General features: G+C 37.2%; 1 protein-coding gene across 1 annotated transcript in view; it reads left to right on the plus strand.

Moving 5' to 3' along the window:
- Positions 1-17,310: 17,310 nt before the first annotated feature.
- Fife (regulating synaptic membrane exocytosis protein fife) overlaps positions 17,311-18,426 on the plus strand; it is a 969,278-nt gene continuing 968,162 nt past the window's right edge. Inside the window, exon 1 of the mRNA XM_068225089.1 lies at positions 17,311-17,363. Within this exon, the coding sequence (XP_068081190.1) occupies positions 17,328-17,363 (36 nt within the window). The 5' untranslated portion in view covers positions 17,311-17,327. The remainder of the gene's footprint in view (positions 17,364-18,426) is intronic.

Below are 18,426 nucleotides of genomic sequence, written 5' to 3' on the forward strand. Positions count from 1 at the left end.
AGCCTAGTGTTTTAAATGTAAAGATGTAAGTAGAGTACAAAATGTAAACAGCATAGTTCTTGTAGCCATTAAATTAATACACCAAAATCAATTTTAATTTTTTCTAAAACATACCCTATTTTTAATTATCCGGATATCTGATTATCCGGACTGGGTCTGGTCCCAGTTGATCCGGATGGTTGAATTTCTTCTGCACCTCAGTTTGTTCTTCATCTGGTGCCGTCTCTTTACAGATGGCTGGCGGAGGCGACCATCATGGAGTACCTTATCCTATTTTGTGTTTAGAGTCAGTTGAAATTAAAACAGTGTTGAGAATCAAGAAATAAAGAATTCCGCGTGTCTACGGTAACAGCGTCCAATGGTCTCAATCCAAAGACATTGCATATCATTCTTCAGTTATTATCCTATACCACTTTATCTTCATAGAACTACATGCCACCTTATCTGAAAATTCTTGGTGATCAAGCATCTTCTGAGTTCTAATTCTCTACACTATACTTGAAGTATTTTTCTTCGTTTTCCATGCACACTACTGGCAAATAGCTAGGTGGTAGGGGTACTTATCGTTCAGTATAGCCAACTGAACGGTAATTAACATTCACTATAGGCAGTTGCTTAAGGCGATAATCCAGAGATAAGAAATCTATATTTTGGTCATTTTGGTCTTTTTTAATGACTGAAATTGAAAGTACTGAGTTTCTTTTTCCTTGTCACGAAGTTATTCCGCTGAATTCAAACAATTTATCACTTTAATAATGTTTTGTTTGCCAATTGTAATTTTACATTTAAATCCCATTTTACCCCCATCATCTGCCAAGTGTAACAAAATTTGTATGGTATATCTATCACAGCTCTATTAAGAAACCTGCATATGGAAATTTTGATTGGAGAATTTCTTCAAGTAGTGGGGATTTTTAGGTCCAAAATTTTAGAACGTAAAAATTACACAACATTTAGTGTGATATATCATCTTATATAAATTATGTACATAAAACTCGATACGTAGTGCTTTTAAAAGAAGTATTATCTACCTAATTACGAATTTACATTAACATGTTAATAAAATTTCATGAAAAAATGGAATTAAATATTTAGAGAAATATTTTGGAAAAAAACTATTAATTGTATATGAAGAAAATGTACGTGAAATCTCTACTTTTATGTAGGTGACATTCCCATACAGTTTTGTGAAAATTCATGCATTAGGTAAAAATATATTTTTATCTCCGGAGTGTCGCTTTAATCGTAGCTTGAAATTATTAACATCATTTCTGAGCTAGGTTATATTTTTATTCCGATGATATTTTAAGATTCTCATATAAATTAGCTCGTATATGTAGAGCCATTGGTGCAAAATTCCGGTGTCTGTGCGTCTCCGAAAACCGTCAATGTACATACAATCCGTAACAATACTATTTTCAGGTACCATGACCATAGTATTTATAAGAGTTTTTATATTTTGTAAGTACACGTGTGTTGACCATGATTTTCCATACCATCAAAACAGCGCACCAATTACAAATATGCTCAGGAGGATATTAGTTCTGGTTCCAGGAACGAACATATTTCTCAGCTCCTTTTAACTACGACTTCTTTCCTCTATTTGAGGCATAGCAACTAGGTCGTATCGTCACTGAATTTTCACTAAGGCGTCTGCAATCCTAACTCGGTTTATACATGTGGAGTTTTAAAACTGAAATGTCTTGTCTCTGTGTTCAGATTCCATCAAAAACTGGAGGTACAATTTCTATGATTACGTTATCAACAGTAACGAAGAACGACAAAGTTTATGCTATTTATTTATTTTTATTCATTTATTTACTTATTTACTTTTCTTCTGCATTAAAATTTGTGTTTGTTTACTTTACTTATACATAGGAGAATTCTGTGACAAAGATACGGTATTAATGATATTAATGATATCATATTTCACTGACTTTCTCCTTGAAAAGACATTCAACTTCCCTTAGCTTGAGCAAACAGTCCCAGAGCGACAACGTTAACAACGGATTACGTGAAAGTGCGAGCAGCGAAATTTACGGCGCAGTCCTAATGTTCTCCCGTTACGACCTGGTAAATAATGGAATGTAGGAAGTTTACTTTGGCTCTGAACGTGATGCTGAGTGAAAAGTTAGAGAACTAACGTCGTTCGTTTCCACACATTGGAAGCAAACGTGTCACTACATGAACTAACATGAAGATATTTTACATTTAAGATTAAACTATAAATAACCAATGTTGATTTTAAATTCCTGTCTACGTCACCTGCATCCATTTTGATGTATCTCCCTCAGTTAAACCCTTGCGATCAACTATTTAATTAATTAATTAATTAATTAATTAATTAATTAATTAATTAATTCATTCATTCATAAACTATATGATCTTAAAATGTTCTTGATTCTTCTCAGACATTGAATTCTGAAGTGAGTCTTTTCTCGAGTGCATTATTATTGAAATACGGGGAAATATTCCCTGAGATTGAAATAAGAATTATCCCAGAATTCATCAAGGAAAGTTGGAAACAAGGCATGAAGTACAATAATGTTCGCCTGCTTCATATGAGTGAGAACAAGTAACAAATCAGCCCATCTCACCAACCAACGAGTTGACAGCTTGAGGGACATTCATTTCATTCCAGAGTATTTTACTTTGTCCTCATTTTGACACCTCTATTCGTCAATTACTGTTCAGACGATCTTTCATCTTCACAAATTTCCAGTCTTATTTCCCTTTGTCCTTTAATCATTTCATCTGCATTAAGGGCATCCGGCCGTAAAACATGCAATATAATTTCATATCACGTCGTTCCCAATCCCGTAGAGATACATTTCTCTTTGTCATTTACTCTCATCCTAGGAAGGATTAGAATATTTAGTTTTATTTATTTTTGGACGTAAATCAAATAATATTTTGATTCTTTATTCGTTGGGCTAATGTTCTCGTCTTAAATTGCTCCTTTTTCTACTTCGCGGCCTTTATCCAAATTTCTTAGGGCCGGCACTTTATGTATATTTGGCCTAGTTTTACGACTTTTTGAAGCGAAGACTTACTGCGCTGAACATTCAGCGAAGAAGCTGGACCTCGAATTTAATTGCTGAATAATTATTGTGTTAACATTTCAAATGTTAGATGCTGTCCAGAAAGGATTTCGACGGCAGAGTTCTAATACCACGTATCTGACAATGCTGTTCCTATCCATTATTTTCCTTAAGACCGGTCACGCCTCCCAGTCACATATGGATATGCAGTCCATCAGAACAATTTTCGTTGTTTTCATTTTCCTAGCTTGCGTATAAAGGAAAATGAACCTTAAATAATTACGTACGAGTGCGTAAATACGTCATACAAACAACATTCCTACAATACGGTACGGTAAGTCCGTTAGTCGCATATTTAAGGTTTTAAAAATACGAAGACATCAAACGTCACCTATACTAAGAAATCGACCATAAGCAGTCATTACTAATCCTAATTTTGATTAAATTTTTACTTTCCTTCATATGATCATGGACAGAGGCATTCCTTTCGCTGAAAATAATGTTACTTATGTGTTGGGAAGACCTCGAATTCGAATGAAATGACCCTCTTTGGGATCTTTGAAAACAAAGCTAAAGTTTGGTGCCGATGGAGGAAAAGGATAGCAGAATGTTATTGATGTAATTAAAAGTGCCACATGATATCTAGTTCACATGCGCAATATCATCTGCTAAGAGAGAAACTTGTCCACAGGGGAAAGACGGACAGTTTACTTTTGAGTGATGCTAGACGTATCAGCCGCTGAAAAGGAAGATGATCTTAGGAGACAGGAGGTAAGTTACTTCTCATGCAGTAGTCTGCGTCATAGCTTTAAAAAAGTCATCACATCTGACTATATACCTTCAACTCAATAGCAAGTCACTACACTTTTTATTTGTTCGACGTATGGCTTTTAGTGCCGCGAGTGTACGAGGACGTAGATTTCATTTCAAGTCTACGTGGAATTTGTTAGAAACTATGACCAATAAAAAGCACCTGACCATCCCAGATTCTGAGAAAGGATTAGTGCTGTAGTATACTGTAGAGTTGAGGCACTTGGAGCTACTGTATTTCACAGACAGAGGGTAGAAATCCCTATATTAAAGGAATTTTAAAACCAACTTTAGGAACTGAAATATTATCGCTGCTGTGCCTAAACCGCAAATGTGGCAGTGCTCTTCCTATCCTATATTCCCCTCAAGACTGGTCGCGCCTTGTAGCCACCTATTGATATGCTGTCCATCAGAATAATTTTCGATGATTTAATTTACTTAAGCCGGCGTGTAAAGGAAAATTAACCTTTCATAGATTACACAGTAGGAGTGAGTATATTTGTCATGCAAGCATACATTCCTACAGAACGGTGCAGTAAGGTTCATTTTACTTTACACGCGGGTAGGAAAATTAACTCAACGAAAATTATTCCGATGGACTGCATATCAGCATGTGACTGGTAGGCGTGACCAGTCTTAGGGGTAATAATAGATAAGAAGAGCCTTGTCACATTCGTGGTTTTGTCACAACAGCAACGATGTACTTAAGGACAATTTTCCTTTACACATTAGCATACGAAAATGAACACAGAGGAAATTTTTCTGATGGATTGCATATCCACTATATGGCTGAGAGGCGTGATTAGTCTTGAGAAAAATAATGAATAGAAAGAGCATTGTGAGATAAGACCTTTTGCCCGATCAACGAAGGTATTATATATGAGATGAATTACTATAGTTAAACGAGCTGCCACATTTTAAAATAATTACCTAGATATGTACAACAATGTTTCATTCTTCACATAATATGTAAAAATACATGAAATGAAATACAGATATAACCATATCAGAACCACAATACACTGACATTTTTCATTTTTAGTTGTCTACTAAGAAAGGAGTGGATTATGTAATGAAATAGGGATCCGGGCCCAAGTAATGAAGTAAGCAGAGGGTGAAATCTGATGTCGGCACATAACCTCAAGAGCTAACGTCTCCACCCGACGGGAAATTCACCATCAACAGCGTGTCCGACTCGTTGGCTGAACGGTCAGCGTACTGGCCTTCGGTTCAGAGGGTCCCGGGTTCGATTCCCGGCCGGGTCGGGGATTTTAACCTTAATTGGTTAATTCCAGTGGCACGGGGGCTGGGTGTATGTGTTGTCTTCATCATCATTTCATCCTCATCACGACGCGCAGGTCACCTACGGGTGTCAAATAGAAAGACCTGCACCTGGCGAGCTGAACCCGTCCTGGGATATCCCGGCACTAAAAGCCATACGACATTTCATTTTTCATCAACAGCGTTATATGTCCTCACTCCACATGAACACTACGGAGAGACTAGCACGCAATTTAGTGATTAGAAAGTGTACTCCATCACTAGTTCTACCCTGCCAGCAAATATCGTCGTTACCGGGACAAAACCTCCTATGTGATAATATTTTTGGAGATATGCTGACCCGCAGTACATACATTATGAAGAGCGAGAATGCCTTGACTATATTCACACTACATTGCACCTTAGATGACAGAACCTTACTGGCCAAAGTTCTAAGCTAAAGTATTTCACATAGGAGGTTTTGTCCCTGCAGCGACGATATTCTGGGGGTGTTTTTTCATGCTGGTCCTGATACAGGATACAACGTCAGTGAATCATGGCTACCTATTATCAGAACCACCAGAAAGTGATGCTTTACTGCTGTCATTCGTTGTCCCTATCATGGGGCTAAAAGGGCGTCCCAACCACACCTTACTGCACCATTTTAGGTTCTTTGTTGCTTTCTCTTAGCAACCTTTGATGCGTCTGTCTTCGTTTTCTGTTTTTTCCTGATGAAGAAAGATGAGGAGGTACCTTTCGAAACGCGCGTTGGGTGTGTTTATATACTTTATTACACGGCATAATCCCAAAAATATTACTTCATGAATAATATAAATTGACGGCTTAGTTCTAATACCACGTATATCATAATGCTCTTCCTATCCAATATTCTCCTTAAGACTGGTCACGCCTCCCAGCCACATATAGAAGTGCAGTTATGCTCATTTTCTTCTGCCGTTGTGTAAAAGAAAATGAACCTTAAATGCATCAGGATATACAGTACAAGTCAGTAAATACACCATGCAAACACACATTCCTACAGTACGGTTAGGCAAGGTTTATTTTCCTTTACACACGCGCATAGGAAAATGAACACAACGAAAATTGTACTGATGAACTACCTATCAATATGTGGCTGGGAGTTGTGCCCAGTCTTAAGAAAAATAATGGATAATAACATCATTGTCAGATACGTGGTAATATAAATAGGCCGCTGACACAATTAACGAAAGCAAATTACCTTCAGAGGGATTTGAAATCACTTGTGCATTGTTTCTGAGCATAGCGTGCGTGTGGCATGTTGACAGGTAACATTTCTTGTAGACAGTTTTAATTTAGCGCCCATGGTCCGTTAGTTGTCTAAATTGAAATTAGTTCGAGTTTGTATCACCAGATGTTCTTCATGTAGCATTATTCCCTCTGCATTCACCTAAGTGTACACTTTCCATCCTTTTCCTTAGATAATATTTTACAGTGGCAATAAGGATGTACATATGAACTAGATGATGAGCGGTAGCTTTAATTACATTAACCACAATGTGGTCTGACCTCGACTTGGTATGTTCCTCCAGAAAAAATATAATAACGTTATTTTACTTTACGTCACACTAACTACATTTACGGTTTTCGGAGACGGCAAGGTGCCGGAATTTTGTCCCGCAGGAGTTATTTTATGTGCCAATAAATCTACCGACACAAAGTACACGTATTTGAGCACCTTCAACTACCACCGGACTGAGCCAGGATTGAACCTGCCAAGTTGGGGCCAGAAGGCCAGCACCTCAACCGTCTGAGCCACTCAGCCCGGTTGTTCCTCCAAGAGATCATCAACACACGTTCTCACATGCCCCTATTGTACTGAATCGCGTTTCTGGGATAATAATTTATTTTCAATACCCCAAGGCTGAATAATTGTACTCGTTCTCGTCGTTAGCAAACTATGATGATATTTTCCTTGGGATTCTTCATCTGTGTTATGACAACCAACAGGGAGCTCAATTCTTGCATAATGTATGAGTCAACAGTACCATGCAATTTAAGGCACCGTAGTTAAATGTAATTTCTTAGACGCTGATTGTCTGGAAATATCACAGATCATTGTTCTAGTGGCTCCATTAATATTCATTGTCCTGAATATTTTAAGAGTTAGCGTTTCTCGATACTCCGATAACGAGAAACTTTCCCGTGTTTAATTTTCTAACCTTTAACTCTGTTTCTAGACTAAACTACATTATATATTCATTAGCAGATTTGCACGACACGCATACTGGCTGGATATTCAGAATGGTTATACCATAGTTAAAATTAGTTAAAGAATAGATTTTCTCAGAATGTTGGTTTCTGGATAAGAGTACGCTGAAATTGCTATTCTGTTAAACCCCCATCTTTGCTCTCGAGAAAAACAGGAGAATTCTGGTTCAAATTGCCACAATTGTACCACATCAGTCCATTCTTTAAAATGAACGATCATTTAATAGCACCTTAAGGTGAAGCCTGCATGATTTATGGCCCATTTTGTAGGCTCACATCTAAGAAACTATTTATTCCAAACTTTGCTCAAGTTTTAACATAAACTAGGCTACATGAATAGTATCAAATATCTATCCAGCTTGGTTCATCGACGGGAGCACATATCGACTGATCTTATACAGAAATTAAAATTTCTGCCAAGACTTCGCCTGCAAATTTCCAGGTGGATATTATTTTGTGTGTTATAATTATTTTAGTGCGAGTTAATGACACTCGTACTTGAATATTAGTTACCTACACCATATACTTACAAGTGTACACAAAAATGATTTTGCTCTATTAAAACGGACTCTAGAGGTTGCTTAGCGGAGGCAGTGAAGGCGGGCTTGATTCACTCGTACGGGCGCGGGTTCTATTCCCAGTAAGGAAGTATAAAAGTTAAAGAAAACAATATTTCCAATTCTGGAGCAGCACATGGCCGTCAGGTTAACGGGTTAATTTCTGGAGACAAAGTCGGCCGAACACAGAGCTAACTGCTCTATTCCACTTGGTGGCGTGGTTACGAATAATGGAAGCCTTTACTTTCCACTCCTCCAAGCGCTCTTGTGGCCTGTGTGGAGATAGCTTTGCCTTTCCCCTAGAAAAGTCGAGGTGGTCATTGTCATACTACTTATACTTGAAGGGAAGACGTTCCTTTTTGTAGGATTTATTGTAGCTCTTAGACAATTAACCCGCAAATGCTATCCACGGGTCTATAATGAATCGATGGACTTTCATAACGTCCCTGTTCTGCCAAAACGGCGAATGTGACAATGCTCTTCCTATCCATTATTTCCCTTAAGACTGGTCACGCCTTCCACGCACATATGGATATGCATTCCATCAGAACAATTTTCGTTGAGTTCATTTTCCTATGCGGGTGTGTAAAGGAAAATGAACCTTAAATACATCACACTCTAGGAGTGGGTAAATGCCATGCAACCATACATTCATTCAGTATGGTACAGTAAAGTTCATTTTCCTTTACACACGCACATAGGAAACTGAACTCGACGAAAATTGTTCTGATGGACTGCATATCAATATATGGCTTGAAGGCGTTACCAGTCCTAAGGGAAATAATGCATAGGAAGAGCATTGTAACATTCGCCGTTTTGGCAGAACAGGGACGATAATATAATATTTTTGTGCAGTGCACTTCTATATTGTTGTAGCCGAATGTATTCCTCTTTGATTTTTCCTTCAGCTGTTACTAACATAATCCATTCTCAGCGATGTGTGATTTTTAGCTGGAGAAGTACATCCGGTCACGAATGTCCGCAGGATAGTGTTAACGTATCTGTTAATTTCTTTTCTAGCGGATGTTAAAGTGAAAGTACAGAATAGATGGTCAATGAATGAAAAGCAGATTAGTGAGTTGCGTGGAAGGAAGATGATTTTACACGATCGAATGGAGTTTGTAAACAATAGTTTTTTACTCAGTACAGACTCAGGAGAGTGATTGCTGTCATTAAAAGATGAACAATTGTAACAGCTCATGCGTTTCATCAGAATCTCTTCTACATCCTCTTTTTTTTTCAGCTTCTGTTTCCCACCAAGAATATTTTTCATTATAGTTTTCATCTGTCGTAGATGTCTATATTGGAACATCCTACCTTTCCTTTAGCAATAAATACAACTTTTGTGTATCTGAATGATAGAGTATATGCAGTATTTCACAAACTAGTCTCACGGCTTAATATGAGGTTAATTAAAAACAAGTGGTACAACTCTACACTAAAAAACTGTAGATATTTTCTCACTGAATGTTTTAAGACTTATACAATATTTAAGGAATATTGAGACCCATCTTCAAATAATCATACAGTAATAACATTTACTCTGTTATACACCTGTTTTTATTTTGTGATTTATACAGTGGAATGTTTCGGGTAATACTATACCCGAGGATAGGGTTAACATTAAACAATACACGATAGTAGCTAGGGGTTAATGAAGTGTACTGTGCGCTCTAGTTCTTATGGTACCTGAGAAAAATTCAACCAAAGTGACTTTCCGAAATATAATGTTAGTTGACAGCTGAGAGGGTGCGGCAGTGATGTTTTAATATTTAAATAGCTAATTAAAATACACTCGTGTTTTTTCAGGAACATACATATATTACGTATTGTTTTGTAATCAGGAAAGCTTATTCCATTGAATGAAGTGAAAATAAATGTGAACTCTTGATCATATTTGATGTCCAAGTGTCCTTAAAGCTCTGACGTTATCAGGACAAAAATGACGTTCTTCTGTCGTTCCTTCTCTTTGCGTTTCGTTTTGATAAAAACGACCAACGAGCGTTCGTTAACATATAGGCTGATTTGGCATCTTACTGTACCTGCAAAAATATTAAGACGATATTGAGACGATGAGTGGTGCACCGTTCCCGCGTCCAGGTGAGGATACATGAGTTCCAGACTAGCTCTTGATAACGATTCCATCTGTTTAACATTGCTGGGTTGTGGGTTCCGCGTGAGAAAGTACGCCGATGGCCTAATGGTAAATCTCAACCTACGCAGAAGGACGTCTCCAACACGCTATCAGTCGGATACCATACTCGCATGTAGCATAAATTTATCGCAAAATCCAGGTTATTACGGCATTTCAAGAAATTCGTGCACGTTGCCACCGAAATCGCAATCAGAAAATTAGTTATTATAGCCTTATATCTAGCTCTTATTCTAAGTAGGCATTAAAAGAATTGTATGGTTTCACTACTTAGCTTTTATTGGCAAATCAGTCTAAGTATCATTTAAGTATTCTGTAAAATTTTGTTAGAAATCTCCTCATATAACGTAGACAATCTCATAATATAATCTGCATCTCTATGCGTTTTGATTATGTTGTAATGAAAGAAACAGGTTTTGAAAACCTTTTTCAAGTAACTGGAAACCATGCCTCAATCGTCGACACAATATTTCTGGCCTGTCGAACTAGTAGGTTGTAATTAGGTAATGTCCGTAAAAATTAAATGAAAAAGAAAAATTAAAGTATATATAATCAAGTGAAAAATATTAAATATAGTTGAAATAATTAGATGCATCCAATGGGTTTAAGTGAAAACAAAATCATACTCCCTACTATGTACAACATTTCAAATTATGGTTTCAATTAAGAATGTAAAAACGCAGTGAAAATAACTAATAATTAATTAATTAATTAATTAAGATCTGGAATCTTTTCTTAGTGAGCTGGATTGCTCCTCAAAGTTACCAAAAATTATATTATTTAATCTTTAATTCACATGTGACTAGTGAAATGAAAATCACTTTGCTGAAAATTTAACGTCCGTGTCCATGCACAGTAGAAAACCGCGTGAGAAATCATTGTTTTCTTAAGAGTTAAATTAATTCATAAGCTTGAAAATTTCCATATTCGTTTCATATTTCATGATGTCTGATCTCCATATAAGCAAATTCAAGTCCACTTTAAGTCGTAATCAATCTCAAATTAATTCTATCAGAAGGCTTATGTGGCTAACTCACTCAATTATTATTTTAATTCATGGTTGAAATTCAATTTAAGTGCGTATCTGGCTGAATGTAGCATTACCAAGTGTACTTAACTAACTTTCCAACAAATTATTCCATTAGTGGAAAAATTGTCATATTAGAAGACTCTACCTTCATCTAAAAGTCCATATATGAATGACTAAGTTACCAGTGATGTGTCAAACTGCTCCCATAAATTCATAAATTAAATTACCGTGTGTGAGAGTACTTAAAAATGATCGTAGATAAGTCAGTGAAGGCCTAAATATTAACGTTATTGGCCTCTCGGCTCCTCTGATGATCCTACATACTCAAATGACTCTGTATTGATGGCATTGAGATCGTATCCTAACCTATTTTTGTATATCAGGGAAATAAAATAGCAAATGAAAACAGTACGTTTCAATATATACCTTAGCATGCGCAATTTACACATACTATCATCTCTCGGAAGAATACTATGACCAACTTTTCAAATAACAATAACTATCACCATCACAACTTAACATCAACTCATATTATTACTTCACTCACCATTCATCACTTCAAATATCACGTACCATTCATATTAGTGCGTCTCAGGCACTCATTTCATCAAATACGCTGCATATGCGCCATAACCTACACATTTAAAAGCATTATCCTTACCGTCATAGTATGAAATAAAAGTGTACCACAATGCTAAACTGTGTTACTATACTTCGTCGTAAACATTCCCTAAATACGACCTCCAAGCTTATTACTCTGTTAAGGCCATCACACATGTATATTAACCTTCATATAATACTCTAACACTTCACTGACAACGACTTAAAAAAAATATCAATCACTTTCTCTAACACCACATTGATAAATTTACGAACGGCATTCACTGGTATTTTACGCCTATATATGAGATTGATGATGATGATGATGCTTGTTGTTTTAAGGGGCCTAACATCGAAGGTCATCGGCCCGTATATATGAGATTAACTGTAACTTCAGATGAATACCTACTTCCTTGTAACTACACTTGAATGTCATTTACGCACGCACAATGTCACAAATTATATCACACATAACCAAAAAATAAAGGTTTCTACTTACGAAACGACTCATAGGGGACTTAACTTTGCTTATTGGGTAGTGTCTCCCATCTCGCTGTTGTTCATCGGGAATGGTAGGCCTCGCTCCATGAATCGGCTTAGGTAATCGGGTCCATCTCATCCTCTCAGCTGATTACCAACCCTCCTGGGTCATCAATCTCGTGAAGCGCCACCATAGTCGGAGTAGTCTCTGCCTCAGTCTCTTAGAACATCATCATAGTGGTCTCTAGTACGTCGGAAACAGAATAATACAATGCATTAGTTGATATTGACATGCTGTAATCCGTTTCGTACTGCCAATGATATAGGAATATATGTGCTCTGGGCCGTCTAATTTAGCTATAACAGCTCTAAATGTGCTATTATTTGTCAATTCTCTTGCTTGTTGGACGAAAGTAAACTTCCGTATTTTTTTTAGGAATTGCACTTTACAGCGGATTGAATTCTGCTCCTTTCGATGTGCAGTATCGGATAAAATATAACGCTTCCAAAGTCCAACTGTGACGTAGTAGCTGAATAATACTTGACGTTTCCTTATCGCTGGTCTTATATTCCGCGTATATATGTCAATCTATACAGTTGACGTCGAGCGGGCTGTCGCGGATTTAATTTTCCTCCAATAATTGATTATAAAATCAGATAACCGGCTTGATTCTTTACTCGATTCCGTCCTTTTTGCTGCAGTGCTGGATTGAGTTTAGTGTTCTAATGGAAGTCTCTTTTTTTTTTTTAATAATCAGTTTAAATAATCCGCTTCTGTCATTCTTTTCTCACAGCCTTCTAAAAATGGTTCTTTTGGTGACTGCCGGTTTAAAGTATTACCTTTTCGGCTCGTACTGACGTTAATTGCTTTCATATTGATATTTTAATGGTTGGAACGCCATTTTTGTTCCTAATACTGCAACTATAGAACGGTGAAATGGCACAGTGGTACATAACTTTTATATATTTTACTGGTGTTGGTGGCGATTACTGCTTTAAGAGGGAGTGCAACTGGTCAACCATCCTCTATTAACATCAATCAGAGGAAAGATGGAAGAAGTCAACCCCTTTGAAGAATGAAGGTATCGGCAAACGAAAGAGAAGGACCACGAAGGCCTCACAAATATAATACCGTCTGGGTTGGAAGAGAACTATCGTTCGTCAAGGCAGGTCGGACTGGAAAGATGAGAGTGGAGAGCTTGACACAAATAAGTGGAAGCAATGCCAAACATAGCCTCGCAGGATGGACTTGAGATACATTAGATGTATACTACAACGCCCCAGGGGTTAGAGTGTTAACTTGGTATTCTATTTGGCATAAGCCGTAATTAATCACGTGTAATATGAAATAAGTTCGTAGTTGAGACGTTCTTCTCCATCAGCATAATAAAGTCAGTAATTCTATCCTTCTCAACCTTCGATCAAATCAAGTTGAACGATGAATAGAGGGATATAAAGGAGCGGCAGTACGGCTAGTTTCATAGTAATTGAAATACAGATTTACTTCGTCTTAATTCAGAGTGAGGGGAAGATCTAATCGGCTTATTACGTCTTCTAAACATCTTATACACTGATGGCAATGTTGTCAATTTTGCAGTAAGCGTCGAGAAACTTCACTACTTCTACTGTGAACCGTGTTTGGAATACTACCTTCTTTAACGTGACTACTGAAGTATTTATTACTATTTTACATAACATTATTTGCAGTTTAATGGGCAATAAATGCATGGGTTACTATGAAATTAGCCATACCACTGTGTCGAATTTCCAGAACTGCTGCACATTAAGCTGAAGTAGTACAATTAAGTGAATTAATTGGAAAAGTGAATTATAAAATTGATTTGAAGTATAAAGTATACATAACAGTTATTCCAGTGTATAGGTTTTATTTTGATAAGCATCAAAAATGCGTTCAGCTTCCAATTTTGCAATATTATCTCATTTATGAAGTGGTTTACAGTGACCTAACTGCCACTCTTCTTGATAAATTATAACGTACTCAAAACGATTGTGTGCACAACATAAGCGAGCTACGGTACCATGACCATATCAACCCAGCCTACGTCAAAATTTGCTGGTTGAGCTTTAAACTATGCCATAACCTTCATGCCTTATACCTTCTTCACGGAATTTTCCCTAAATCCTCTCCACATTACACACATTCTCCGTGTCACTCATTGTCATTCGACCACAATTTAGAAGCATAGTAAAAAACAGACACACTTCTATCCATTGCACCCCGTCGTACCACGCGGTGCACAAATTACTTCATCATTTACAAAATATGACTGATGAAAAAGCCATCTCATCTTCTGGATTCGAGAAACTTTGCCAGAGATATTTCCTCAATAACAACTGAAATTTCTGCGTGACATCAGCCAAAAGTAAAATATAAGTTCTAATATTAATTTCATTTCAATATCAATTCTCATTTACTGAATTGCAAATTATTAGCAGTAGCGATTCTAAGTAATTACGTGATTAGTTTTAACTACTAAGTAGGGTTCAGCTGTTGTAAGTTACTATTGTTTTTACGTAGTGTATTGCTTTGCAATTATCATCAGTCTAATATTTATCGTTTATCATTTCATTATTCTCATCATTTGTCTTGAGACCTCAGTTAATAGTTATAATTATAAGTAACTTTTATTTCTTATTATTGATGTATAATTGTTGTATCGCATAATAATTATGATTAGATAAAAGAGAGTGTCAAATGTCCCAAACCTTACCATAAAATTGATATAATCTAATAATTTAGCCTAATATCTCATTCTTAATAATATTATTCTTTTTACTGTGGCTAAAGAAGAATACTATGAAATGTGCACCTTCTTCTTCCAATATGTGAGTTACGGGAAGCTTACGGTTAAAGAGAAGCATTTCGTGAAACCAATTGATCATATAGTGTATATGTATGTTATATTAGTTTGTAGTACGGCTTGATTTGTTCTACGTCTAATACGAACATCTAAAATATCACCTTTCCATTCTCATATTTTAAGGTGAGGCACACGAGCGTTTCTTGGGCAAGAATACCGCGCGCTTCTTGATGTATAGAGGAGTTTGGTTCGGGCTTGAAGATATCTACCTTCTCAATACTTTAATTGTACCATAATTGAATAGGAAGTTATAGTTTGAAATAATTAGAAGCTGCTTTGCTCAGAAAACTACGGCACGTGATAGGAACTAATTATTCTACTCTCTGAAATTTAAAACAAAATGGCAAGAGCAATATTTGAAAAGAACTATAAATATCTGATCGTTTATTCCTTCCAAATATCTGAAGGGAATAATCAATTGTCGTGAACGAGATTTGTGAGCAATATATCAACATGAAATTGTTGGTAATCAGGGCTCTCTAGTTCTTTATGAGTAAAAAGGACTAATAGATCGTTGTGAACGTCTTTGTATAGTTACCGAAAGTGAAAAAATTTTGTCTGACAACGTCTCCTCTGATACATGTAGGCCCACGTGGTAAACTATGCTAGAAGTAAACTGAGGTATACGGAAAGAAATCGTAAAGTTTATAATTTTTTTTTTAATCGCAGAAAATCAATAGCACTGGACAGCGCTCATTATTATATCATTTCAAGCTATTTATTCTTGTAAATAAGGGAATTCCCTTTTCAACATTCCTTAATTACTCTGCGAAATTTGTCCCAACTACATATCTTTATTTTTTATTATTTTGGTAACTTTTAATTAGAGTCATATCGACCATCTAAGTTACATCATAACCAGCTTCTTACCAAGATGTATAGTACTCTGGTAACTGCGAATGTGTATAGAAATCACAGGCGAGTCTTAATGTTCACACAAAATTACACCCAAGGACCCGACGACAAATAATTTCAAACTCAAATCACTTGGACACAAGGAAGACGACAGACCTATAGCGAGATTATGTTGAAGTTTCAGGACTATATACAGGCTGGTCGAAAACACTGTGAACGGGTATATGAGCTTTAGAGGGTTGGTCTTACTGATACATAATTTTAAAAATAATTCGATATCTGCGCCATTGTCATTTTATCAGCTGATCAATTTAGACAATCTGTTCACTTCGCGGGCTTTGCAAGGCGCTGTTGCTGAATCAGAACGTTGCTTAAGATTGGCTTTAGAGCACTCATCGATAGAAAAGAACTTCGCCAGTGGAGTGATTGGAACACAGATCTCCGAGCCGACAGAATCGCACCATAGGAAATACGCTACGGTGACTCCGGTTGAAACCCACGGTGTGTTTGTGTTAGATGCTGGTTACTTACTATGGCTCTCAAGCCGGTTTAAGGCGCTTGCAGGTTTAGCAACAATCTCTCTTAAAGCCTATTTTAATTCGCCCGCGGAGTGATCTGATTGGCTAACTTCAGCACCTGATAAAATGACAACAGCATGAGATGTCGAACTTTTTTAACGCTCATATACCCGCTTCGCGTTGTTCCCAACCACCTTGTTTGCCACTGTTATTATTTATTTCCTTTGTATTAATAGACTGTGTGGAATATTAAACTATGAATTTATATAGTATAAAGAAAATAACCTGAAATGTCATAATATGATTAACCATGTAGATGATGATGATGATGATGATGATGATGATGATGATGATGATGATGATGATGATGATGATTGTTGTTTAAAGGAGCCTAACAGTTGGGTCATCGGCCCTTCAACCATTTAATGTTGTTCACACGAACAAAAAATTTGATATAGTACAAGTCTGAATCTTAATCCTTAGCAATGTTTCGGAGTGTAATGTACCATTTCAGTTTCTTGCTGTTCCAACTTTCGGTTTAGAATATTCATATTTTTGTACCCATCAGTTTTACTGAAACTTGTATAAAGATGTCATACACATTCATATGAATAAAACATGGTCTCTCTCCTTGTTTTCAGGTCTTACCGGTACTTAATGGCAGCATGGCTACCCGCCTCCACTTTGCAGAACAAGGAAGCGGTGATTAGCGACGCAGCCATGAAGAAGAAGCGATCTCACCTTCCCCTATAAAGTGTCTTGCCGCGAGACATGCGTGTAGAAGTGCGTGTTGGTTGTTAAATGTCTATATCATTGGTGTAAATGTACTTCACTGTCTACATTTAAATATCGTACTTCTTTACTACTCCCCGGACAAAAGAACTCTTTCAAGATGTTGCCTACAAACGTGATGTCATTTATGAAAAAGGTAAGTTCTGAGTAATATTCATTTCAGTTTATTTTATTATCAGAATATACAATGCATATGAGTGTTACCAACTATCCGGCATGCCATGTTATAAGCAATATTTCATTTAGGGGCAAGTACAGTTTCATGGGTAAACTATTGCTGTTTTAATATTTGCAATACCGGGCGAGTAGGCTGTGCGGTTGGAATAGCGCAGCTGTGAACTTGCATCCGGGAGACAGTGGGTTCGAATCCCACTGTCGGCAGCCATGAAGATGGTTTTCCGTGGTGTCCCATTTTCACACCAGGTAAATGCTGGGGCTGTACCTTAATTAATGCCACGGCTGCTTTCTTCACACTCCTAGGCCTTCCCTGTCCCATCGTCGCCATATGACCTATCTGTGTCGGTGCGACGTAAAGCACATAGCAAAACAATTTACAATAATCGTTCAATTTAAACGCTAAATGGTGTCTGGAAACATACACAGTATGTACTGAACAGCGTGAACTACATCAAAACGACAGCATACTTATGGTACTTCGAGAGAGTTTACAATCACCCTAACAATTCAGCCATTTTTTTTCTATTGGCTTTACGTCACACCGACACAGATAGATCTTATGGCGACGATGGGATAGGAAAGGCCTAAGAGTTGGAAGGAAGCGGCCGTGGCCTTAATTAAGGTACAGCCCCAGCATTTGCCTGGTGTGAAAATGGGAAACCACGGAAAACCATTTTCAGGGCTGCCGATAGTGGGATTCGAACCTACTATCTCCCGGATGCAAGCTCACAGCCGCGCGCCTCTACGCGCACGGCCAACTCGCCCGGTAATTCAGCCATCTGTCTCAACGCTGAACAAGTTTCTCTGTGCACTCCACCAAGAAGGACACTGGTTACTTGTTAAACCACTCTTCGGGACATGATAAACTGTTTGATATGTAGTGAAACACTTACTCTTCAGGGATTCTCCAGAAACCAAATCCGTAAGTGTTGGAAGAGGAGAGATTTTGGTTGTCAGGCGGGTGATCCATACGACACTAGGCAATTTGATTCCGTTTCAGTTCTTTTATACAAAAATGGCTT

This window comes from Anabrus simplex, chromosome 1 (genome assembly GCF_040414725.1).
Source record: "Anabrus simplex isolate iqAnaSimp1 chromosome 1, ASM4041472v1, whole genome shotgun sequence".
Taxonomy (NCBI): Eukaryota; Metazoa; Arthropoda; class Insecta; order Orthoptera; family Tettigoniidae; genus Anabrus; species Anabrus simplex.